This window comes from Malus sylvestris, chromosome 10 (genome assembly GCF_916048215.2).
Source record: "Malus sylvestris chromosome 10, drMalSylv7.2, whole genome shotgun sequence".
NCBI lineage: Eukaryota > Viridiplantae > Streptophyta > Magnoliopsida > Rosales > Rosaceae > Malus > Malus sylvestris.
Genome location: NC_062269.1, coordinates 19,230,238 through 19,256,087, shown reverse-complemented (window position 1 = coordinate 19,256,087; position 25,850 = coordinate 19,230,238). Strand labels below are relative to the sequence as shown.

The following is a 25,850-nucleotide window of genomic DNA, read 5'->3' as shown; positions in this document are numbered from 1 at the left end:
GATATGTGGAGAGATGGAATGATATGAGGAAATGATGGAATCTGTCTAACACTATGTGATAGGAGCATATTTATGCGACTGAGTTAGCTTGTTCTCATACATTTATGTTGTTATTTCTTAGTAAATTGTGTATTTTAAGCTACTTTCGTGTGTTTATAGGTTCATAGGCCTAATAAAGCAATAAGATGCATTTTGGTGCATTTTGGACCAGTTTTGGGCTTGGAATGAGTAGCACATGCATGGAGCAAGGTGGATGGACGAAATTGAAGACTAAAGAGGCTAGGAATGTGTTAAAGAGAAAGAAGAATTAATGTTAAAAGGACAAAGAGTTCAACCACAAAAGGGTGTCACTCCACCATTCACCTTTCCATCATTGTCGTGCACCATCATTGCACTCCCTTTGGATTCCTATGCCGTGCATCATCATCCATGTTCCCTCCATTGACTCATTTGTTGCATCATTCCACTTCCTTTCCTTTATTTACCATGTGCACAATATCCTTTCACCTCCTTGCACTCATTGATTCACCCCTTACTCACTTTTCCACCCATGCCATGCATAATCACCCTTGTTCCCTCCATCATTTTAGATTTCATGCATCATTACATTGAATCATTGCACTCAATTGCTACATCATTCCTTGTTCCCTCCATCATTTCAGATTTCATGCATCATTACATTGAATCATTGCACTCAATTGCTACATCATTCCTTGTTCCCTCCATCATTTCAAATTCATGCATCATTACATTGAATCATTGCACTCAATTGCTACACCACTCCATGTTCCCCTCCATTGCCATGCACTTCCTCTATAAAAGGAAGTGTGTGTAACATAAATGGAGTTCATACTTGGTTAGATCATTCACTCTCATTTCAACACAACCTTCATCCAAACACATCCATTCATCTTCACATCTATTCCTCCATACAAACAAACCTTCAAACACTCACCAACACCTTGTGCCGTAGCAAAGGAAGGGAAGAAGTGATTGGACGTGATTGCTGTCCAACTTGGATCGTTGAAGCGTTTAGGTGTTTTCTTTCTTTTGTTTCTAATGTTTAAATTCATTTCCTTTCGTTTTGTTGTAAATATGAGTGGCTAAACCCCTCTTGGCTAGGGGTGATTTCAAAGCCATGATTATGTGTGCAATATAATTTGATAAATTCCAGTTATGAACTCTTGAATCGTGAATGCAATTAGCTTAACTATTTGATTGATAACTTATTTGTATTTGTTAATTAAGGGTTTACACTTAATTGGCATGCATAAATCCGTTGCTAGAATATAAGTTTCACATAATCGTTACAAACTTATATTCACATGTAGTGAAGGTCGCTTATAAACGATCGCGTTAAGTTCAATTCCTAGCATGAGTGACATGATGTCATAGTTGCAAGTGCTTTATCAATGCTTATGATTTTCATTAAACGTAATGATCTTTGATTGTATCTCTATTATGATGTCATGTAGGGAACTTTAGAAGAATGTTTTGGGTTGTCGAATGATGTCATCCAATCCAATAAAACAAGAAAAATATGAGAGTTAACTAGTGATGTCACGGTTAATTTGGAGCATTGTCGTTCATAATTCAATGAAGTAGTAACTGGAAATCGAGTTATTTGCATACATGTCATGTGTGGAGAAAAAGCCTCTAGCTATCCCATCCATCATCTTATTTGTCACATTCATTTTACAATCTGTCTAGTTTTTCATACTTGTTGGTTTGTTCCAACTTCATCCAAATCAAAACCCCCCTTTTAGTTTCTTGTTTCAAAGTGTTTCAAATCTGTTTTAGTTTGTGTTTTTTAAGTGTTTTGATTCAAGTAAAAGTCAATTTTCGTCCAAAGTCATTCCTAGTGTCTAGTTTAAGTTTATTTGGTTGTTTTAAGCTGTTTTGAGTAATTTAAGTTTGCTTTGAGTCTTGTTAAGTGTTTTTAAGTTTAGTTTTATGTTTTTGAGTCAGTTTAGAGGTTATTAGCAAGCCCTCCTAATCCCCGGTCCAGAACGATCCCTATTTATACTTGTACTACAATTGTTAAAAGAGGGTTAAATTTGTGTGTTAAGATAATTTTCGCATCACTATGTCTTCTTTTTCGCTTCATCCATCCCCCCGTACTTCGCTCTATGTCGACAGAGACTCCACGGTTGGATCGATATTGCGGCTCTTATGGCCTCGTCGCATTGGATCTGGGTTCGTCGATTGTCTCAACGTGTTGAATATGGGATCAATTTTCTTATGGAATTGCCCTTCTTTATATGTTTTGTTGATTGAATTGTTGTGGGTTTGTTTTGGATTGTCTTATTTGGGGATTTTGGCGTCTAGGTTGGTGAAGTTTTGTGGGTTTTTGTACTTGGGTTTTGGTAGTTGAGGCAAGAGTACTTCTCAGACTTTCAGAAATTTTGGATGGGTTTTTGGAACAGATGGGGGATATGCCCTGCAATTCGATGGGTTTGGAACATATGGATTTTGGAACAGACGGGGTCGAAGTTGCAGAGTACCTGCAATTCGAGAAGAATAAGAGGGATATGCCATTTTTTTATTCATATATTAATTTTGATAATAATAAATTAAAATATAATAATAATTTTTAGTTAGTCCATTTTCTTAGACCGACACTAAACCAAACGCCTTACTAAGTTAGTCCAACTAAGTCTATTCTAAGCCAGTCCAGCTTAGTCCCTTAGGGTGCGTTTGTTTGCCCTCTTTAGCTTTCACTGGACTACACTAGACTAAATGGTAGAGTAATCCTATGTTTGTTACACACGGGGACTAACTTTAATGAGACTCGCTCCGACTAAACCGGACTACGAGCTTCGCTAGAGGGTCTTAGCGGGACCCCGTAAAATTGAGCGGACTGTTAAGCCCAACTATGCAACGCTTAACCCCTCTAATCTACTCATTCCTTGCCTTCTATAACCCTTTCAAACCGAGATCCCGCAAAATTCGAAACAAAAGAGCAAAACTTTTTCAATTTTTCCCTTTTCAAAACCAAATCCAACTCTCAAAATTTGAACCCATAAAATAAAAAAACCCATAAACCCAAACCAGATTCAACCCCTATCTCCCACCTTCGAGCCAATAACACATGCATCCCACCCCTAATTCAAAATTCAACCCCTATCTCACACACGGAGGCAAAGAAAAAACAAAGGGAACAACAAAAGCAAGAAGCAACCTGGTATAGAGAACAAGAGGGTGAAATAAAGGAGAAAAAAGGGAGAGGGGAGGAAGATAGTGGTGGAGAAAACAATAGGAAAACATGATTCTAGAAAAGAACAAAAGAAAAAGTAGAAGTAATAATATAATATTAATAAATATAAATTAAATTAATAATAAAATATTAATAAGTACAAATTAAATAATATAATATTTGAATCATGTTTCTTAGTCCGACACTACGCCAAACGCTACACTGTAGCTTAGTCCCTGAAGCTAGTCCAGTCCGATACAACAAACGCACCCTAAAAGCTACTGACACAAATCCAAGCAGCCCTAGCTCTATCAAGGAAGCACTAGTACTTGCATTCAAGTGAAAAGTTCAGTGAAGGCTACAAACCCTACTCATAATCAAGTAAAACTCGTGGTGGAAAACGTAAGGGCACATGTAATGTGAAAATCAAGCATAAAAATGATTATCGTTTCAGATTGGCGGTAGAGAAGGAAACTTCCTCAAAGATTGGGTGAAGGGAAGTGTTTTATCTGCAACCGCAAACCTGGAAAAGTCATTGCATAATGAATGCAAAAGATTGTTTTTGACTAGCTTTGAGAGCGACTTGAATGAAGTGCTTGTGAGCAAAAGCAGTTCCATGGAATCAGACAGCCATGTGGCTGAGATGATGTGCCAAATTAAGAAAGTTGGTGACTGGTTGGAAGCTTGTGGGAGGGTCAAAAAAAGATTTATGGGGGTGTTTTTGAAGCATGTGGAGAGGACTTGCATGGTTTTGGATCACATGAATGTAGTGATTGGAGATCGGCAACTATGAGCTATATAATTGGAGATCGGTAACTATGAGCTATACAAAACCGTTGACTTAAAATTAGTAGAGATGTGGACGTAGGCGAGTTGGCTAGCATTAGCGTTTCTCTTATATACTTAAGTTAGAATTCCTTTCCCCTTAGTTTAAATTTTAGAATTAGCGCATGAAAAATATAATTAGTTTTCTTGAAATACCATGTGACTATAATGTTCTTTTTGTTAATGTAGAAAGAGGAAGATCGAAGGAGAAGATCAAAGTTCAAGAAATAGAGAGAGAGAGAGAGAGAGAGAGAAAGCTGTAATATTGATCTTTCTTAGTCACAAAGTAATTACAACGATGTACTTATATGAAAGACTAACTGTCTAACTAACTATCTAACTAAGTTTCACAACCTTTGGACATATGACATAATCCTAGCCACTATCTATATCCTTACATGCCCCCGCAAACTCATGAGGGGATAATCCTAGCATGAGGTTGAAACAATGAGACTGAAAAAGAGGAGTACTAAGACCCTTAGTTAGAATATCTGCAAACTGTTCGCGAGATAAGACAAACTGAACACATAGTTTCTTCTAAACAACCCTTTCACGCACAAAGTGTACATCGATCTCAATGTGCTTCGTGCGTTGGTGTTGGACCAGATTAAAGGACAAGGCGATAGCAGAAAGATTGTCACAAAAGAGAACTGGAGGAATAGCAGGCTTGACATGCATAAATTCCAGCAGTTGCTGAATCCAATCAAGCTCAGCTGAGGTAATAGACGTAGCCCGGTATTCTACTTCCGTTGAGGAACGAGAAACAGTGTGTTGTTTCTTTGAGGACCAGGAAATAGGGTTATTTCCCAAGAAGACAACCAAACCAGTAGTTGAACACCGATCATTGGGATCACCAGCCCAATCGGCATCAGTAAATGCTTTCAGTAGTAAATCCCCGCGAGTATAAGAAATGCCAACAGATAATGTTCCCTTTAGATACCTCAAAATCCTCTTTACGACTGTAAAATGGGACATCATTGGAGATTGCATAAACTGACAGACTTGATGAACTGAGAAGGCAATGTCTGGGCGAGTGAAAGTGAGGCATTGAAGGGCGCCAATAATACTCCGGTATGCAGTTTGATTAGTATAGGGAGTGCCATCATCTTTAACTAACCGATTGTAGGGTAAGCATGGAGTGTCACAGGGCTTACAGTCAACCATCTCAACTTTCTGCAACAAATCCAGTATATATTTGGACTGAGACAAGAATAGTCTCGTAGCAGTTTTGAGAACCTGAATTCCCAAAAAACAATGAAGCTCCCCCAAGTCCTTGATGTCAAATTCAGAGGTTAAAGAGTTGATCACCTGTTGAATAACTGAATGAGAACTGCCAGTAAGAATAATATCATCGACATAGAGGATGAGTACCACAATGTCATTGCCAACAATCTTAACAAATAAGGAAGAATCAGCATATGTGGATTGAAACCCAAGAGTGGGAAGAAAACTTGTAAATCGTTCATTCCAGGCTCTAGGGGCCTGTTTCAATCCATAGAGTGACTTATGTAATTGACAAACCAATTCAGGATGTGCCGGATCTGCAAAACCAGGAGGTTGAGACATGTACACTTCTTCATTTAACAAACCATGCAAAAAAGCATTCTTGACATCCAATTGACGAAGGTTCCAAATGAAGTGAGCAGCCAAGGCTAGAACTAACCTCACAGTGGTTGGTTTAACCACGGGACTAAATGTTTCACCATAGTCCAATCTAGGTTCTCGACTAAACCCCTTAGCAACAAGGCGAGCCTTATGTCTAGCCACTGTCCCATCTGAGTTCTTTTTGAGTTTGAAAAGCCACTTACAACCAACAAGGTTCTTGTAAGGAGGCAAATGTACAAGACTCCAAGTATGTTGTTTATGCAATGCATCAGCCTCTTCCTGCATCGCTTTATACCAAATAGGGACCTTCATTGCAGATTTATATGTTGCAGGTTCCACCAAAGTTAAATCCACATCATGAGATTTAGTCACTTGAGTGAAAAATGCCTTCTTTTTTATGATGCCATTCTTACTTCTAGTTTGCATAGGATGCATATTAAGTGGAGTAAGTGGTAACACCACTTGAAGTAAATTCGGACTAAAATCAGAGTCCACAGGGAGTTGAGAATTGAGAACTTGTAATAGTAGTAATGGACTAAGAAGAAGTACTAGCTGGTGAAACTGGGGATAAATGAGGCAATAGAGAAGAAACTGATGGAGAAGACAGTATTTCATTAGATGGATAGCTGGATGGTAGAGGTGATTGGGGTGAGTTTGGTGGAGATGAAACTAAGGTATTATTCATATTAGAAACTGAAAGTGATGACAAGGACTGAGAAGAAGAAGATGGCACAGGTTTGTGCTTAGACAATGCAGACAAGTGAGGGTAGGGAAATCTAGTCTCATCAAACACAACATGTCTAGAAATGTAGAACCAACCTTTTAACACATCAAAACAAATGAATCCTTTATACTTTGAGGCATACCCAAGAAAGACACACTCTGTAGTTTTGGCTTGCAACTTGGTCTGAACATAAGGTCTTAATAGAGGAAAGCAGGAACACACAAACACCTTAAGATGTTTCAAAATAGGAGGAATGCTAAAAGTATTTCAAAAGGTGAACAATTATTCAACACTGGTGTAGGCATTCGATTTATAAGATATACAACAGCTTGACAAGCAAAGGTCCAGAAGGAAGAGGGTAATTTGGCAGATTGTAACAATGTGACAGTGGTTTCAACAATGTGTCTATGTTTTCACTCGGCCAAACCATTTTGTTCGGGAGTATGGGGACAAGATTTATGGTGAAGGATACTTTTATTGGTAAGAAAAGTTTGAAGTTTATTGTTACAATATTCACCACCACCATCAGTTTGTAAAGTTTTAATACAAGTAGAAAATTGGGTTTGCACAAAGGAGTAGAAGGCAACAAAGATGTCAAAGAAATCTGATTTATTGACAAGAGGAAACAACCAACAATATCTAGTGCACTCATCAATGAGAGTTACATAATACTTGTAACCATCAATGGAATTCCATGGAGAATGACCCCAAAGGTCACTGTGTATAGTTTCGAAAGGAATTACAAAGTTGTGCACACTAGACTGAAACGGCAATTTAGTAAATTTGCCTTCTAAACAACTATGACATAGCCTAGGAACAATGTCCTTTGTACAAGAGATATGAGACTTAGTAAGCATGATAGAAGCGATGGTATTTGAAGGATGCCCTAACCTACTGTGCCAAAGATTGGAGCTAACAAGCTATCCAAGCAATGCAGAAGCTTTAGAATTGCCTGGAGAATGAAATGATTGATGATTGGAAAGTGATGGAATGGGGAATAGTCCATTACTGCATTGTCTTTTGTACAAGATCCTCCCTGTGACTTTGTCTTGAATCCAGAAACAATAAGCATCAAAGACTAACCAGCAATTGTTATCAAGACAAATGCGATGAACTGATAACAAATTTTGAGATAGCCTAGGCACATAGAGGATGGAATTCAATTTTAGTGGTTGCACATGTGTATGAATGATGGAACTACCAATGTGTGAAATTTGCAAACCTTCACCATTAGCAGTTTGCACTGTCTCATTAGAGGGATAAGGAGATGCCATGGATAAATGACTGAAATCAGCAGTCATATGGTTTGTAGCCCCCGAATTAGTAAGCCAAATCTGTGATGTAGGAGCTGAAGAAGACTGAGAAGATATTGTGTTCAGAGCCTGGATATTGGATTGAGGAGAGAAAATAGGTGCTAAATGAGTATATGCACTAGTAGGCATTGGAGAATAGTGTGGACCACCAAAGTTGGGACCTTTATCATTGAAGAAACAATACCAGGTAGTATGATTTGTCTTGCCACAAATGTGGCAACCTTGTCATTCCAACTGTTTTGAATGACAAAATTGAGCAGTGTGACCAAATTGATTACATAGTTGACAAGGTATTTGCTGGAAAGAAGAACCAACAGACTGTGATGGAGAAGGTCCAAGAACTCCAGAGAAAATAGGTGCTGAAGGAGAACCTCAATTGGGAAACTGCTATCTGGGACTAGGATTAGAATACCTATATCCTTGATTAGTTTTACCTTTACCCTTCTTAGTGAAATGAAAAGATTAATACCCACCAGCAAAACCAGGATGAGGACCTGAAAACCCTGGATGATCACCAACAGATTGATGGGATTTAGGACCAGAGGTATTAGCCACCATGGCAGACAAAAACTGAGAATTAGCATTACTGTCCCCAATCAGTTTTTCAACAAGAAGCTGCACCCTAAATTCTTGGAGAGAGATTACATTCTCATGACCCCTTATAACACTACGAAACGTATTATACTCGGGAGGTAATCCATTGAGAGCAAGGATAACAATATCCTCATCTGCAAAAGCAACTATAACTGCAGACAAGTAGTCTCAAGCTTCCTTAATCCGTTACAGATATTGAGATACAGAATCAGTCCATTTCTTGATTGTTTGAAGATTCAACTTGAGTTGAAAAACACTAGTCTAAGATACAACAGAGAATTGTTCCTTTAACCGGGTCTAAAGATCATAAGCACTTGTACTTCCAATAACATAGGAAATCGCAACCGGTGACAGAGTTGCAGTAATCAACTACATAAGAGCTCGATCATGCATCTTCCAAACAATGTAGTCTTCATTCTTAGAGGGAGTGGACAATTTGAAGCATCAACACCATAACACATAACATATTGAGATGGACAGGGAGTAGAGCCATCAACAAACCTCATGATCCTGTGTCCCTCAAGTAGCATTTGCATTTAGAAATGCCAATTCAAGTAATTAGACTCATCAAGCTTCACATTCACAGATGTAGAAATTGTAGAAATAAGACCAGTAATAGGCGATTGGAGAATTTGTAATTGAGATGCAGTAACCATATTTGCAGAATGAAGATAGAAATGTGAGAGAAGCAATATCACAAACACCTGGTGTGCACAAATTGATAGACACAAAATGAAAGCAATCGGGAAGTGTAGAAGCTCGAGAAAATACAGAGAAAGAGAATACCAGAAGTTGACCAAGAATACAGCAATACACGATCAACAAAAGAAAACAAATTACAAAGCAAGAAGATGAGCGGAAGCAGTCGAAGGATCGACGAACATAGCGCAAGCAACAACGGCGATTGATACCATGTTAATGTAGAAAGAGGAAGATCGAAGGAGAATATCAGAGTTCAAGAAATAGAGAGAGAGAGAGAGAAAGAGAGAGAGAGAGAGAGAGAGAAAGCTGTAATATTGATCTTTCTTGGTCACAAAGTAATTACAACGATGTACTTATATGAAAGACTAACTGTCTAACTAACTATCTAACTAAGTTTCACAACCTTTGGACAGATGGCATAATCCTAGCCACTGTCTATATCCTTACACTTTTGTGTGTCAATATTATGGTTCACTGCGCAAAATGAGAAAAATTGAATTAATGTTGAAATAATATCACATTATATAACTAATTCACAAGTTATAATATAGGTAACTATCGGGATTATGCTTGAAGGTACAGTTTCAGTAACCAATTCTTATATCATCAGACGAATGAATTGATTATACCACAATACTTTTTTGTAGAATTGAGGGTCTGTATTGTATTTATCATGAATTGAAATAATGGACTTTGAATAGCAGTTTCCCAAACTAGCACTCCGCTCTGCTACCCGTTCCATTGCATGGGAGGCAATGCAAATTTATTATCTGTCATAGCCTGTCCCGAAATAAATTATCGATGACGTGAGTTGACCATTTTACCCTTGGACGTGAGTGTTGTGGTGTGTATTATGCATGCTAGTGGTGGTCCAAACTTACATTTTTTCCTTAATTTTTGGACCAAATTAGAACTTAGTTTTGTGGTTTTCGTTGGTGACCCACAGACCACTCACACACACACAAACTATTCCTCTCTCTCTCCTCTATCTAGAACATCCTACCATTTCCGTACAAAACGTACGAACGAACATCAAACCAACCATTTAATGCACGGATTGACGTCAAGAAGGTAAGATTCTAACTCCTTGCAAGTCTCTGAGTTGATTTATACCATTTTTAGATCTTAAAACCTTTAAAAACCTCGAGAACTCGAACCCCAGATTTCATGCAATGTTCATGCACTAATTAATGTGAGGTTTTAGGAGTTTTTAAGGGCATATGAAGCTTTAGATTGTCTTCATGAAGCTCGGAGAAGAAAAATTAAGTGATTTGGACATCGGAAAGTTGAGTTTCGACAAGTTGTAGGTTGCTGGAATATAGAAGGATTTTCCAGCGAGTTCCGTCGGTTTTAGGACTTTTGAAGGGTAAGGTTTTGTTCTACTTGTCCTAAGCTTCAAATTGGTTCAAGTTTCATGGAATTTGGTTAAGAATTGGACGAGATATGAAGGTTTTCGTATTTTTCCAGTTTCCGGCGAACTGCGACGGCGACGACCGGCGAGGCTAACCGGAGAAGAAGATAGAATATTCCGTCAAAGTTGACGGAATATTTTGACGCCGTCAGGTAAAATTAACGGTTTCCGTTACTATTTAACGAAATATTCCTAACCGGGGTTAGGGGATTCTGTGGGGTCCCTACGCGTGGCCACGCGTGTTGCAGTGCCCTTGCTGGGGCGTGGCGGCGCGTGGGACGTCCAAAAATTATTTTAAAAATATGGGGATGTTCGTGGGGTTGTGTAGATCATGTTGGTATATTCAAACACCCCATTTGAGCATTGTATGAGAAGTTATTAGCTAGTTTTGTCTATGTGCTTTAAATAACGTTTATTTAGTTATTTCGCATATAGGTGAGATCTATCCAGAGGACGAGCACAGTCAAGGGCGACTCGGGGGTTACAACCCTTCGATATACCAGTGAGTGGGCTTTTGGTTTTAAGTATATACTTATATACTTGATATTTTCCCAGAAAATGCGTTTAAATGAAAGTATGCCTTGAATGCCATGCATATAAATTTGTATTTTGTATATGAAATAGTATATGATGCATAATATATAATTGTGGTGTTGTGGACGCTCAGGTAAGCCCAGGTGAGTTATGAATTGTGAATGTGATTTAAAGTTGTGATTAATTGAGAAGCATTGAGCTCATAAACTTGCACCCCGGGTGATTGTGAATTACTAGAGATAGAGTACATGCCTGTTTTTAATGTCACCTCATGTACCATATGCTCATATTGGATCCAATTTAGGTGCACAATCTTGTTGTACAGACCATCATAAGTGGTTCTGACTCGTAGATGACTAGCGATTTATCGCCCAACTATTATGAGAGAGTAGTATTGAGCATAATTATATTACACCCAGTCTTGTTGTACAGACCCCTTTTTAGTGGTTCCGACTTATGTGCAGTGTAGTGTCGTATAGGTCATTGTAGTGACTCCGGCTAGATTGACTAATGAGCTATGAATTCAGCCGTACAGACTTCTACAGGGGTTCCCGCTAATATGTTATTTTCCATGAATTTATTCTCACCTGAGTTACTTATACTATTTTTTATGTTTTGGCATGGCATACTTATGAATATGGTTATGTGAAGCATGATTTGAATTGAGATATTTATATATACATTTATGCATATGTTTATATTCTATTTCTGGGAAAATTATACGTGTTTTACGGCGAGGGGTTAAAATTTTTGATAAATGAAATGGTTTTGTAAAACATTTGTTTTTGCCCACTCACGTTTTCTGTTTTGCACCCCTCCAGGTATTAGGTAAGCTTATTGTTGGTGGCATTGAGGACTTCGGCGGTTTTGACATAATAAAATATTTGTAGGATACCTTCTGGTATTGTATAATTAGTACTTGTCCTACTAGACTGCACCTAGACTTTCTATGCTCTGATTAGGAGTATTTACTTTTGTATCTCACTCCTAACACTTCCTGTTTATTAGTACACTTTAGTAACTTTCGGTTTTTATTTATTCGTATATTTATTATCCTTATTGCTTCCGCACTGTGCATATAGCTACGTCACCCTCACGTGATGGTGAGCATGCCTCAATCTTGATCGGGATGTATCATTATCTGTACGTTATTTTATTTTTTTAATAAAAAGAAAAGTATGTTATCTTTTTCGATAATGTTGAAACACTTGCATATCTACATGGAAGTCGGTAGTACAATTAACAAGTCTCAGTTGAATATTAATGCCTTCAATTACACTCTTAATATTAATATCCACTTGTGGGTTAACATATTTTATGTGGAGAGGGACAACCAAATTAACTATTAAGTGATTGTAGTAAGAATATATAATATTGTGTTTGGAATAACACGTGATCATGAAATTGTAAATTATAAAACTGTGTTTGGAATCTAGATATATATGTATGCATTTTATTAATTATATAGGCATGTTAAAATACGCGAGTTGATTGTGATTGTTAATGTATATGGAATCTAATTTTATAATGCATAGTGACAATATTAATTTTTACGCACGTATAAAGTGATTGTAAAATAGTCATGTTGTTCATGCATTGTGAATATAGCGAGTTAAATTGACAACACCATGAAAGTGAAAATATAAAATTGTATTTGAAATCTATTGATCGTGATCATTCATACATATAAGACATACAATATATTATCGTTCAAATCTTTTGGTTTTTTGAACAAAAACGATATTATCTATAATAAGGAGGAGGGGTGAGCTTAGCTTCACAATGAGTTAGCAATAATATGGTTCAAACTCCGAAAATTGAACCTAAGATCTCTCATTTACAAGTGAAGAAGAACATCATTAGACCGTAATACTAAGTGGTTTCAAATCTTCCTATTTAAACGTGCATAATTGACCTTATCACTACTTTCAAGTAGATGACACCCTACTCGTAGAGATGCATGCCAATGAAAATCCTGACAAAGAGAGAATTAAACATCTAGAATAAGTTTTCCTTTAAAACGAAAAAGTCATTGAACACTAAGATCTAATAGCATTACCATCTGTTTAAATTGCGATGTTTTAAGTTTGAATGATTTGAAGAGCGAATTTGATACTACTTTTTATTCATCGACTTCCTTATTATATATATATATATATATATATATATATATATAATGTAATAAAAAACCAAAAACCAACAACAAGAATAAAGGGGAGAGGAAAATCGTGAGAAGCAACACGTTGAAGACAATTTTGGTCCAAGGGAAAATGCTATGTGACAGACTCCAGACACTGTGGATTTCACTTGAACTGACCAAACCACCATTCAATCCTTTGGCGTGATTTATACGTTTCAGGGGCAATTTAGGAATCTCAAACAACGTCATAAGCTCCACCTGTAACTAATCAAATTTAGATTAATTTCCATTAACTATAAAATTAAGAAAAAGTATATTAGTGGGAGTAAAAGACGTTGATGCAGAGCAATAAACGACAGTGGAGATCTTGTTAGCGTTTCCAACTTCTCATACATATTTCAGAAATCCACAAATTCACCAAAACCCAGTTTCTATTTTTTTCTAAAACCCAATAAATTATGATAAATTGAAAAAAAAAGGAAAAAGAAACGAGCTTTATATCTGTGTTTTCAGTAAATTCGATTCCCAAAGCCCCTTCTTTTTTTTTCCCGCTATTCTCTGGAATGATGGAGCTTCAGAGTTCAGCAGCGCTGGGATTCTTTCTAGGGTTTCTGCTGCTGTCTATGGCGAATGGGAGATTCGTGGTGGAGAAGAACAGCTTGAGGGTCACATCCCCGGATAAAATCAAGGGCACGTACGACAGTGCCATTGGCAACTTCGGGATTCCTCAGTACGGAGGCAGCATGGCCGGCGCCGTGCTGTACCCGAAGCAGAATCAGAAGGGATGCAAGGAGTTCTCTGAATTTGGGATTAAGTTTGAATCGAGACCCGGAGCTCTCCCAACTTTCGTTTTGGTCGATCGTGGAGGTACCCATTTCGTAATTTTCGATGGTTTGATTTCTTTTGTGAGTTTTGAGGTTCAATTTGATTGCTTTGGTTAATTTAGGAGGTGCCCTTTTTGTATTTTTGAGCAATTTGATGAGTATTATGAGTTTTGGGGGTTCAATTTGCTTGTTTTTGTTAAATTTAGGAGTTACCCTTATTGTAGTTTTGGTAATTTGAATGTTATTTTGAGTGTTTCCGGTTTGAATGGTGTGTTTCGGTTCATTTTGGGGTGACTTTGAGTAGTTTGTGTGCTATTGAAAAATATAAGCTTCAATTGGTCTGTTTTTGTTGGATTTGGAGATTCCATTTTTGGCAAGTCTGAATCAGTTAGCTCTTCTTTTGGTTAATCTTGCAGACAGTCATTTCATATGTCAGATTAATTTGGTTTTTGTTAGCAGAAATTCTTTATTGTTATTGTTTGTATCTGTAAAAGTTACGTATATTAAATTATAATCCTACGTTAGTGATTCTTTAATGTACATATACATAGCCCCCCTTTTTAAGTCGGCATTTCTTGTGTTAAAACTGTTGCTCGTGCTTTCCAGATTGTTTCTTTGCCTTGAAGGTTTGGAATGCCCAGAAAGCTGGGGCTTCTGCAGTTCTTGTTGCTGATGATATTGAGGAGGCATTAATAACCATGGACTCACCTGAAGAGGATGGTTCCACTGCCAAATACATTGAGAACATAACAATACCGTCTGCACTCATTGAAAAAAGTTTTGGCCAAATTTTAAAGAAAGCAATCAATGCTGGTGATATGGTCAATGTGAATCTCGACTGGAGAGAAGCTGTTCCGCATCCAGATGATCGTGTGGAATATCAACTGTGGACCAACAGCAACGATGAATGTGGGGTTAAATGTGACATGTTGATGGAATTTATGAAGGATTTTAGGGGTGCAGCCCAGATACTTGAAAAAGGCGGTTACACTCAGTTCACACCTCATTATATAACTTGGTACTGTCCTCAGGCATTTACCTTAAGCAAACAGTGCAAGTCTCAGTGCATCAATCATGGAAGATATTGTGCTCCTGATCCAGAACAGGACTTCAGCAGTGGTTACGATGGTAAAGATGTGGTTCTTGAAAATTTAAGGCAGCTATGTGTTTTTAGAGTGGTAAATGAGACCAAAAAGCCTTGGGTATGGTGGGACTATGTAACTGATTTTCAAATTAGATGTCCCATGAAGGAGAAAAAGTACAACAAGGAATGTGCTGACGGTGTCATTAAATCTCTTGGTAAGTCATTATATATTGCATCTGATGTTTCTTAGAAGATTAATGATTAATGTAGAATGAGCTTCTAATATTCATGTGACGTGTTGTCAGGGCTTGATATTAAGAAGATTGAGAAGTGTATGGGAGACCCTAATGCAGACTCTGAAAATACTGTTCTGAAAGAAGAGCAAGATGCTCAGGTATTTGTTCTTTCCCTTTTATTTTCTATTTTAAGATTTGCAATGGTCCTTGTAGATTTGGAAAAGCGTATGATAGTGTCTAAGATAAATTTTTTTTGGAGGATTATAGAGAAGAAAAGAGTACGAGTAACATATATCCAAGTAATAAAGGATATGTAGATGGAGCAAGTTTAGTGGGAATGGGGGCCCAAACGAGATAGTGGTGAGGATTGAAGATCAGGAAGTACCAAAGAGTAAACGATTTCATTATCTGGATCTATCTTGCAAAATACGGAAAATTAGATGGAGATCTCAACCATAGAATGCAAGCTGGATGGATGAAGTGGAAGAGTACATCGGGTGTGTTGTGCCATCGTCATATGCCACTATAGCTCTAGGGAAAATTTTATAGGACGACAATAAGCCTAGCGATGCTTTATGGCACGAAATGTTGGGCCGTCAAAAAGCAATTCGTGCAAAAAATGAGTGTAGCGAAGATGAGAATGCTTCGTTGGATGTGTGGGCACACGAGAAGGGGTAGGATTAAAAATAAGGATATCCAAGGTAAAGTAGGAGTGACTGCAATTGAAGATAAGATGAAAGAAAATCGGTTAAGATGGCTTAGACACGTGAAAGTACAAATGCTCCGGTTAGAAGATGCCACTATGAGACTTAGGCTTAGCCCACAAGGAGTAGAGGAAGACTTAGGAAGTCTCTGAAAGAGACTATAAGAAAGGATATGGAGTACTTTGATCTAACAGAAGACTTGGCGCAGAACCGAGCGCAGTGGCATTCTATGATTCATACACCAACCCCATCTAGTGGGATAAGGCTTGGTTGTTGTTGGCTCTACAATGTGATTCTTTGAATTGGTGATATTAGTTTAGTTATTTATACTTGCTTGACGGGAACACTCTTTGTAGGTTGGAAAAGGATCAAGAGGTGATGTAACCATATTGCCTACCCTTGTTGTCAATAATCGCCAATACCGAGGTTTGTCCTTGTTTTTTTGTTTCTCAGATAACAATTGAGAAGCTTCCATCTCTAAACTATTTGCTTGCAGGCAAGTTGGAGAAAGGTGCAGTTCTGAAGGCCATCTGTTCTGGGTTTGAGGAAACTACTGAGCCAGCTGTTTGTCTGAGTACTGGTATGCCCCTTTCGTTATCGTGGTGTTTCTTATCTCTTTCTGATTGTTTTTATTCCAAAATTAAGTTCTGGTTTACTATTTATTCATGGTAGATGTGGAGACGAATGAATGCTTGGATAATAATGGTGGTTGCTGGCAGAATAAAGCAGCCAACCTCACAGCCTGCAAGGTATAAATTGTAACCTACTGGCTTATCATTTATCTTTTGAAAATTGAAAGAAATGGGTATTCTAACTCTTGCTTTTGGTGACTATGGTTTGTTTCCTCAGGATACATTTCGTGGAAGGGTATGTGAGTGCCCTCTGGTTGATGGTGTGCAATTTAAAGGAGATGGTTACACTACCTGTGAAGGTAACAATAAAAGATACCCTAAAACAGCCATAAAATTTAACTAGGGAAGCCAAATTTGAGGGAATTAATCTGCACATATTTTCTTTTATTCTTCTTCATTGTAATAAAAGAATAGCTCAGGTTCACCTGAAAAAAAGGATAGCTCAGATCCTTCCTTTTTTTCCAAACATATTTTTCCTTGTTCTGCAATATGACTTTTTGTTGAGGAATATTACCTTTCATTTCCAGCGAGTGGGCCTGGGAGGTGCAAGGTAAACAATGGAGGTTGTTGGCATGAAGCTCGAGATGGGCATGCATTCACTGCTTGCACAGTAAGTGGTTTTGTGCATTCCCATTTTCTGTATAAGAAAACTCTGACTGCCATTGGTTTTTATTTGCGTATCAAATGATTGAATTTTAAGTAAGGTTATTTTCTGGACAGGATAATGGAGAGGTCCAATGTCAGTGTCCTCCTGGGTTTAAAGGCGATGGTGTTAAAAGTTGTGAAGGTAAGAAAAATTATCACCTTGGCATGTCCTGTTGATGGTTTTCAGCTCAGAATAAATCTACTATGTTGTATACATCTAAAAAGACGTAGTTCAGACCACTCGAAATTAAGTATGCGCTTCCTTCTTATTTGTTTTATTTTTTTTAAGTTTCATTCTGAATCAGCATAAACTTACAAATGGATTAATGTCCCAGTGGTGCATCAAGACAATCTACAGAAGTTGTTAACCTTGCTATGCTATATTGAACTGAATGGTTTGCTTGTATATGCTTATGCATGAAAGATCTACTGGAGTATTCTTCTATGACTTCATATTTTAACCGGAGACTATGGCCTTGCACAAATAGGAAGTAATGGGACTCGCTACCAAACTGCAGTAATATGTAGAACCCATGAATTTTAGGTCACAGCAATTATGCCCCTAGCACTGTATATTTATTATTCTCCTTCAGATGCTTTGGTGTTTAAGTTTCGAATGATTGAGGATGGGCAAACAGTAAAAGTCTCTACAAGCTAGGTTTTGGAGCTTCTCATTCAGTTGGTTTGCCCTACTGGTTAAGTTATACTTGAACCTGTCGTAAATTTTATAAATCTACATGTTATCGATAATTTAGTGAAATTTAGCTTTATCCATATCATTGTGGTAAGCAAGTGGGTGATCCATGTCAAGCAAATATCCATTTGAATGGTCATTTAATTTTGTTCTACATTTATGCGGTCAACTAGAGATCAGTGTAGAGGTTTTGTGGCATGCTGAACTTCTTAACTTGTCATTAATCAAAGTAGCCAATATAACATAAAAGTAGATCATCATCCAGAATCTTTGCAATGAAATATCTTGGATCTAATTGTTGCTAATTTTTTTTTTAAAACTTAGATATTGATGAATGCAAAGAGAGGAAAGCCTGTCAGTGCCCTGAATGTAGCTGTAAAAATACCTGGGGGAGTTATGATTGCTCGTGCGGTGGAAATCTTCTGTATATCAGGGACCATGATACCTGCATAAGTGAGTCCAGCAACTCGAGCTTTTAACGTTTACGAGTTCTGAATATATATACTGTAAGTGCTTATTCTGATGTACTCCCCTTGGTAATCTGCAGGTAAGGCTTCTGGTGGGGGAAAGTCTGCCTGGGTTGCTGTGTGGGTTATTTTATTAGGCTTGGCGATGGCTGCTGGTGGGGCATACCTCGTGTACAAATACAGATTACGAGTGAGCTTTCTGTGCTTTGTTTCTTCATTGCAGACTTCATGTATATCATTGTTAAGTCTGGAGTCTCCTATTAATTGTGGTATTATTGGATCATCTTTAGTGGTTGTCCTGAGGTTGATAAAATTGTATTTATCGATGATCAATGCATCAGGTGAACTCTGGTTGTGCATGGGTTGTGATGCAATTGTTTTAATTTTTGAATATCTAAAACTTGAACATGTTTTAACCAAAAAAGAAAAGATAGAACATTTCCATAGAAGTATGGAACTCATGGTGAAATACAGTGGAACCATTTATTCTCAGTGGCAGGGCTGCATATTGATGGGGTGTTGACCCCAACCTATTGGCAGGGAAATGGACTGTCGTGCATTAGAATTGTCTGTGTTTAGTGAAACCCCATAAGTTACCAGTCGGATAATGGAACAAATTTGCTTGCGTGTACATGGGTTTTTGTATGTGGGTAGATTTTAGGGTCAAAATTGACAACAATCTTCCTACTGTCTTTAATTATGTGTCTTGTGTGGTTGACTTCAATGTACATGAGATTTACGATAGTATGAGGGTACTAACTATACCTATCACACTATTGATTTTGGTGTGTTGAAACCTTCATGGTTAAAGACTGGCTGTGTCTCGGACTACGAAATCTACTTTGATTTGCATTCACAAGTCTTTTAATCAACTTTTTAACCTGTGAGGACTGCTATAGTTAGATGATGATTTTATTGTGGGAGTTGATTAAAGTGAGGATACAAAACTCTTCCACTTTTTTGTTGTTGATTCAGGTTGCTGATACTTTCAATTATATTTTTGCAGTCATACATGGATTCGGAGATAAGAGCTATAATGGCACAATATATGCCTTTGGACAGCCAAGCCGAAGTTCCAAATCATGTGAACGAGGAGAGGGCATGAAGATGGAACTCCATTATTGCACGTTGAGGATTTTATATGGCGCAGCATGGATATGGATTGTTATACATCTTTCTTTTGTAGTCTCGAATGTTTGTTTGAGCATAATCTTTCATATTCCTCTACGTTGTATCGGACTGTAAATGAATGCAGATTAGAACGTCTTGTTTCGTAGGACTGTAGCATGCCAATCCCTTGGAGTAAGGTAGATTGCAAGGAGTGTAGGTCTAGTGTCAGAAAAAGTCTCTTCCCATCCTCAAATATTGAATCCTTTCCATTTAGTTAATCTGTTGTTATTCTGTAACTTGCTATTGCCTGAAAGTTGAGACTGACTTCATGTTATAACTTATACCTTATTCATGTTATAGTTATAATTTTTATGCAAGAAACAGTTTTGTTTTGATGTTCTTTGCTTGCTGTTGTTGTGGTTTCCTAAAGGTCCGTTTCATAACCATTTCGTTTTTAATTTTCATTTTCTAGCTACAAAATTGATAGGATTAAACAAAGGTTTGTGAGTGGAGAAAAGGTGTGATAATTGTTTTCCTGCCTAAGAGCATCTCCACCATCACCTTTGAGTACTCATTTAAGGACTTAAAAGGGAATCTTTGTGTCCCTAAAAGAATATTGCCTTCAATGGGTGAGTTTTTATATTAGAATTCCTAAATTTGAAGCTTTAATAGATTTTAGACGATAATTTGATTAGGTGCATATTTTTTGTTTATGTTAACATTTTTTGAATTAATTAAAAAGAAAACTAATGAAAAAGATTTAAAAACTTTGAGTTTTAACAATAAAAACAAAATAAAGGGTAAAGTGAATAGTACCAGGATTGATTTTTTAGTGTAAAAATATGGTTTTTCGTTAAAGTAAACAATACCGAGAGTTTTTTTTTGTTAAAGTTCCCTTACTTAAAGGCTTAAATGTGAAAAATGGTTCCTGTGTTTTACTCTATCACCCAATTTAGCTCTTGTGTTTTCAATTTGGCCAAATTTGTCCATATGTTTACATCTGTTAGCTAATTAAAGACAATCCATTAAATGGCTGTTAAAAATTGATATGTGCCAAGCACGTGAGAGGACAAAAATGTAATTTTATGTACACCTACTAAACAGATACGATACATATCTTTAGAAATTGATGCTTCGTTCAATTCACTTGAGTACTATGCAATTTAGGACAAGTCAATTTTAACTGTCTTTTAACGGATTGTCAAGAATTGACTAACAGATGTAAACAGAGGAACCAATTTGGCCAAATTGAAAACACATGGACTGATTTGGTCGATAGAGTAAAACACAAGGATCATTTTGACATTTAAGCCTTAATTAAAAGCATTAAAAGAATTAAAAGCTTCAATCAAGATTGTGAGCCCCGTTTTCAACTCAAAGTTTTGTCCCTACACAATCTTTATATGTGCGTAAATATACAACGTATTCAGTGAGTCCATATACTTTATGATCCACTAGAGATTTATTTTGTCCATATATTTGTTTTATAATTAATTTATACGGTGGTTGTCCCTATTTAGAGATTCTACTAAAAATGATCTAAGTGCATATGGGTGTCTAATTAATATAAATTCAAAAAAATACCTAAACTATTTGTACAATCAGGATAATTGATCCACAAATTCTCAGGCACTCTATAAACTTTATTTTTACGTTCTCTCATGTCAATTTTCATTGAATATTTTAAGGAAAAATCGAGCACATGAGCTCAATTGCATAGACAAACACTGGTAACTAGTTGAGCTACAAATTACTTGTATCTTTGTTGTGTCAATTAAGTTTACATACGGATGCTGAATGGTCAGAAATGCAAAAAGTTAGCTGTGTTGACTCATAGTAGTTGACATTGACTCCGACTCTTAACCCACAAATTCTTAGGCACCCTGCGCTTCTCAGTGCTACTGCAAATAAAAAGGAAGGGAAATTTTATTTGAACCCATGTTATGTATCTCTACACCCAATTAATAATTCTTTCCTAATAAACTACCAAATGTGCCCTTAGGTGAATGGAAAAAAATAATATTAGAACACAAAACTCATCAACCATCAACACAATTGATCTTTACACCCAGTCCCTCATTTTTGTCGGTGACCCCAAACCCAAACGCAGTTAACCACCATTGCTCTCATCTCTCTCTCTCTCTGTCTTTCTTTTTAGGTTAACTTTTTCCGGTGCCTATTAATTTGATAAACTAATATATATGGAGCATTATTATTAAGTCAATTCGGTCAATGTGAATTAGTATTTTGGTTTTGTTATCAACCGAGTGGGATTAAACGTCAACAGCTTGGGGAATAAACAACAACTAATGAAGGGAAGCTACAGGTTCCAATCGACGAGCTGATGGAGAAAGAGAGAGAGTCCGTAAGGAAGGGAGTTGGCGCAGTAACATACATCGAAGTCATTGTCGACAGCAAAGCCAGTGGAGTATTGCAGTTCCATTCGGTTCAAGAGGAAAGAGAAAAGAGGGAGCGGAAATAAAAATAAAAAGGAGGAGGATGGTGGCCGTCGATGACATCGAGGAGAAGTGGTTTGGTTCACCGGAAAAAAAATGGAGGAGTGGATCTAAAGATAAACAAAGTGTATCGACGGTCTATGGGTTTTGAGTTCTAATAATTTTTTTTCCTTTTCATTTTCATCCATCGAAGGGCAAAATTGGTAGTTTGCTAAATAAACTTTTTAGTTGAGTGTAGAGATACATAAATTGGGTTCAAATAAAATTTCTCAAAAAGGAATAGGATTGAGGAGAAGTTGGAATGAGGAGGAATCAGAATTAGATTTCTGTTGAAAATGTTTACTTGAATGTTCTGGAATCGGAATAAAAATAGCATTGATTTCATTTGTGCTGTTTACTAGTTCACATAAATCCGAATGAATACCACTATGATTACTAAAATACCCTTATTTATATAATAGTTAATTGGATTATTTTTTAAAGTAAATTAATTATATTATTATGACCAAGAACATGACAATATTGATTTTTAATAGACTTGCTTTTGTTGGAACATTTATAAAATTTGAATTCTTTTTTTTATGGGTTGGTTAAAGAGAGAATAAATTTGAAGATAACATAACCAGCACAAGAGATGGAGACTGAATGGTGCTGGGTAGTGGGAATGGGTGGGCGGGGAAATTGAATCTCCATAAATTATTCAAAGGTATAATGAGCAAGACAAGTTGATTCCCTATTCCGGGCTTCTCACAAAATTGAAATACTACCTTCATCCAAGGAATTCAATTCCTCCACTTTGGAGGAATTGAATTCCTAAATTTGTGTGGACCCCATATATTTTTTTATTCCCTAATATTTAGTAAACGCAAGAGTAACTCGTAATCAGAATCCAACTCTGCCATTTGATTCCAATTACGGTTATGTAAACACACGTAGTTAATGCAACCTTAAAGACGAGCATTTTATTCGGCCGTGACGCCCTCGTTTGCTCTTACTGACTCATGGCGACTGCTTACAAATGATTGAGGATGGCATAATGGTCGAGTGCCTGTGTGTGTCTGGTCAATCATGAACTCGATCGGTTTTGTTGACTTTATCAGTCAACTTTCAATCATTTTGTAGGTAATATTGCATTAGAAATAAGGGTTTGAATATAGACATCCAACAATGCATAAGGATTTGAGGAAAACTGAATGTATGTGAATTGGCAATGTCATCGAATACATTTATATAGAATTACCATATAATACATTGAAGAACACATGGTGTATAAGGATTAGCAATAACACGTCAATGTTTCTCGTGTATTTGTTCCTGTAGTGTATGCAGATTGAGAATAACAGGTCAATAATACGGATTAGAAAAAGCGGCAGTGATCCAAGGCGGAGACGACAGGTGAGATGTGATGGTTCAATGGCGGCCGTAGATGCATGGTGTGGCTCAAGCAGGAGGTTCTGATCAGACAATGAAAACAGGGATGATTTCTGGGTTTCACGACTTCGTATCCTACAAACCTTTTTTTTTCACAAACTAAACCGAAGAACAACTGTATCAGAACAAACAACGGCCAAGACAACAAACAAACTGCAAGTGGCCTTTTACCATAGTAGTAGAAAGGTGTTGAGTTCTTACATGACGGCGTGTGTTCAAACCCGTTAGTGGCTAATCTAACATCTAATCCAACAAAATCTATCGTTTGATAAAAAAAAAAATACACAAACCAATACAAAGAAGAGGAACGTGACAAGACAAACAAACTAGCTACCAAGAACAAATTCAACCCTGAAGGATAAACTTGCTCTGGTACCAAGTTGAATATTAGAGTACGCAACGAATAACTAAACTAAATGAATATAAAATTTTATTAAATGGAATTGTCAAAAATGCTATATGAACCGAAGAGACTATAAAGGGCAATATTGTAAATGAATCTTCTTAGTTGTTAGCTTAGTGGTTAAGATAACATGTTAGTTTGTTGTATATATATACCTAAGCTGTAACATTATCAAAGAGTGAAATGAAAATATATTTTACCAAATATGGTATCAATCGCCTTCTCTGTCTAACGACTCCCGTTCTTTGATCCTACCTTTTCTGCTTCCCTTTTCTGCATTCTTGATCGATTCTTCGCTCGTGTTTGAAGATCTTTGATCGTGCTCTCTTTCCTCCTCATCCTTTTGACAATGGCGTCTCCTTCGTCGGAATCGGCGTCTCCTTTGTCGGAATCGGCCTTTCCAGTTCATCCCCTTCCGACTGAATCTCCCAACCCTAATTCTTCAAATTCTACCTCAATCACAATCCAAAATATTGGATCCATGGTGCCAATCAAGCTCACTACCACAAATTACTTGACCTAGAGTGCTCTCTTTGCTCCGATTTTTCGCCGCTACAACCTGACTGGTCACATTGACGACTCTACGGCAGCGCTGGTTCAATTTCTTCTTGATTCCTCAGGAAATCGCATTCTTAATCCTGCTTATGTTTCTTGGTATGAGAATGATCAAAATATTCTCATCTGGCTCAACTCCACGCTCTCGGAATCCCTAATTCCATATACTGTTGGTGTGAATTCAGCTCGCGATCTTTGGGCAAAATTGGAATCTCGACTTGCCACGGCCTCTCAGTCTCATATTCATGAGCTTCGCTCTCGACTTCGTAATCTTACCAAAGGAAATTCCACTGCTGCTCAGTATCTTCAGCAAATTGAGGCAATTGCTGATGCTCTTGCCAGTGCCGGCTCTCCGGTTGACGATTCCGATCTGATCTCTGTCATTCTCCACGGTCTTCCCTCAGAGTATGACTCATTTGTTGATGATGCTCAATTTCGTCTCGGATCTACAACAATTGATGAATTACATGGCTTGCTTCTTAGCAAAGAGATTCAATTAGCCACTCGCAAGAAAAGTATCTCTGAGATGTCCTCTTTTCAGGCTCTTAACACCTCTACAGGCATTCTTCCTCTTCCTGCATCAAACCCCCACTCTCAGGCTTTTGTGGCTCATTCTCCTTCTCCCTTCAGTCATCAAAGTCGTGGGATGGATCGCTCTCATAATCGCGGTCATTTCAATCGTGGCAATTACAGATCTTCTAACAATCCGAGATCTTTTACTCCTCGTGGCAATAATCAGCGTTATAATCGTGGAAGTCGCAACAATTTTTCTTCCTACACCAAGAAACAACCTTGTCAGATTTGTCATCAATTTGATCATGAAGCATGTCATTTTCCTCATCGCCTCAATCTCGCTTATAGTGGCAAATCCTTTCTTGCAGCGATGGTTGCTAATGCTTCTTCATCCAATCCTACTTGGATTGTCGATTCTGGCGCCACATCACACATGACCAACTCCTATGCAACTCTGCAGAACCTTGAAGCATACACAGGTCCAGAACAAGTGTATATTGGTGATGGCAAAGGTTTGCCCATCACTCATTCTGGTTCTACTACTTTGCATACTTCTACTAGTGCTTTTAAACTTAATAAAGTACTTTATTTGCCTGCTTTGAAACATAACCTTCTCTCTGCGAATCAATTTCTGCTTGATAATCACTGTTCATTGCATCTTTATCCCTCTCACTTCACTATGAAGGATCTTTCTTTGGGGATGATGCGTTTTAAAGGTCCTGTTCAGCAAGGGTTCTATCCTTTTCATTTTCCCTCATCTGCAACTGGCAATCATAAGGCTCTCACAGCTACTGCAAAAGCTTCTAAGGATGTCTGGCATCAAAGATTGGGTCACCCATCAGTCAAGATTCTTCATAAACTTGCTTCTCAATCTTGTATTCCTGTTTTGGCTCATACAACTAAGTCATTCTGCTCAGATTGTGCATTGGCTAAAAGCTCAAAGCTTCCTTTTGTATCTACATCTTGTACAACTAGCAAACCTCTAGAACTTGTCCACACGGATGTTTGGGGACCATCACCTCTAGCTTTTTCTCAAGGTTTTCAGTATTATA

General features: G+C 37.4%; 2 protein-coding genes across 2 annotated transcripts; one reads left to right on the top strand and one right to left on the bottom strand.

Annotated features, from left to right (window-relative positions):
* Positions 1–7,355: 7,355 nt before the first annotated feature.
* LOC126584296 (uncharacterized) lies at positions 7,356–8,247 on the bottom strand. Its single transcript, XM_050248727.1, has 3 exons — positions 7,881–8,247; positions 7,569–7,755; positions 7,356–7,398 (listed from the first exon to the last, which is right to left on the bottom strand). The coding sequence occupies exons 1-3, from the start codon at positions 8,245–8,247 to the stop codon at positions 7,356–7,358; spliced, it is 597 nt and encodes a 198-aa protein (XP_050104684.1).
* Positions 8,248–13,373: 5,126 nt separating this feature from the next.
* On the top strand, positions 13,374–19,835 carry LOC126586535 (vacuolar-sorting receptor 3-like). Its single transcript, XM_050251389.1, has 12 exons — positions 13,374–13,911; positions 14,475–15,167; positions 15,258–15,346; positions 16,249–16,318; positions 16,389–16,472; positions 16,565–16,641; positions 16,742–16,823; positions 17,052–17,134; positions 17,245–17,311; positions 18,188–18,316; positions 18,411–18,520; positions 19,337–19,835. Exons 1-12 carry the CDS (start codon positions 13,608–13,610, stop codon positions 19,433–19,435), a joined length of 1,887 nt encoding a protein of 628 aa, XP_050107346.1. The 5' UTR covers positions 13,374–13,607; the 3' UTR covers positions 19,436–19,835.
* Positions 19,836–25,850: the final 6,015 nt, after the last annotated feature.

Excerpts from the sequence above, each read along its gene's own strand:
- LOC126584296 (XM_050248727.1), bottom strand. The coding sequence starts at position 8,247 with ATGCTAATTCTCAGTTTTTGTCTGCCATGGTGGCTAATACCTCTGGTC. Across the intron at positions 7,756-7,880 it reads CAGTTGGAATGACAAGGTTG|TCTCTCCTCAATCCAATATC; the intron begins CCACATTTGTGG and ends TAGCACCTATTT. Across the intron at positions 7,399-7,568 it reads ACTGCTAATGGTGAAGGTTT|ACAAAGTCACAGGGAGGATC; the intron begins GCAAATTTCACA and ends TCTGGATTCAAG.
- LOC126586535 (XM_050251389.1), top strand. The coding sequence starts at position 13,608 with ATGATGGAGCTTCAGAGTTCAGCAGCGCTGGGATTCTTTCTAGGGTTT. Across the intron at positions 15,168-15,257 it reads CGGTGTCATTAAATCTCTTG|GGCTTGATATTAAGAAGATT; the intron begins GTAAGTCATTAT and ends ACGTGTTGTCAG. Across the intron at positions 18,521-19,336 it reads TGTACAAATACAGATTACGA|TCATACATGGATTCGGAGAT; the intron begins GTGAGCTTTCTG and ends ATATTTTTGCAG.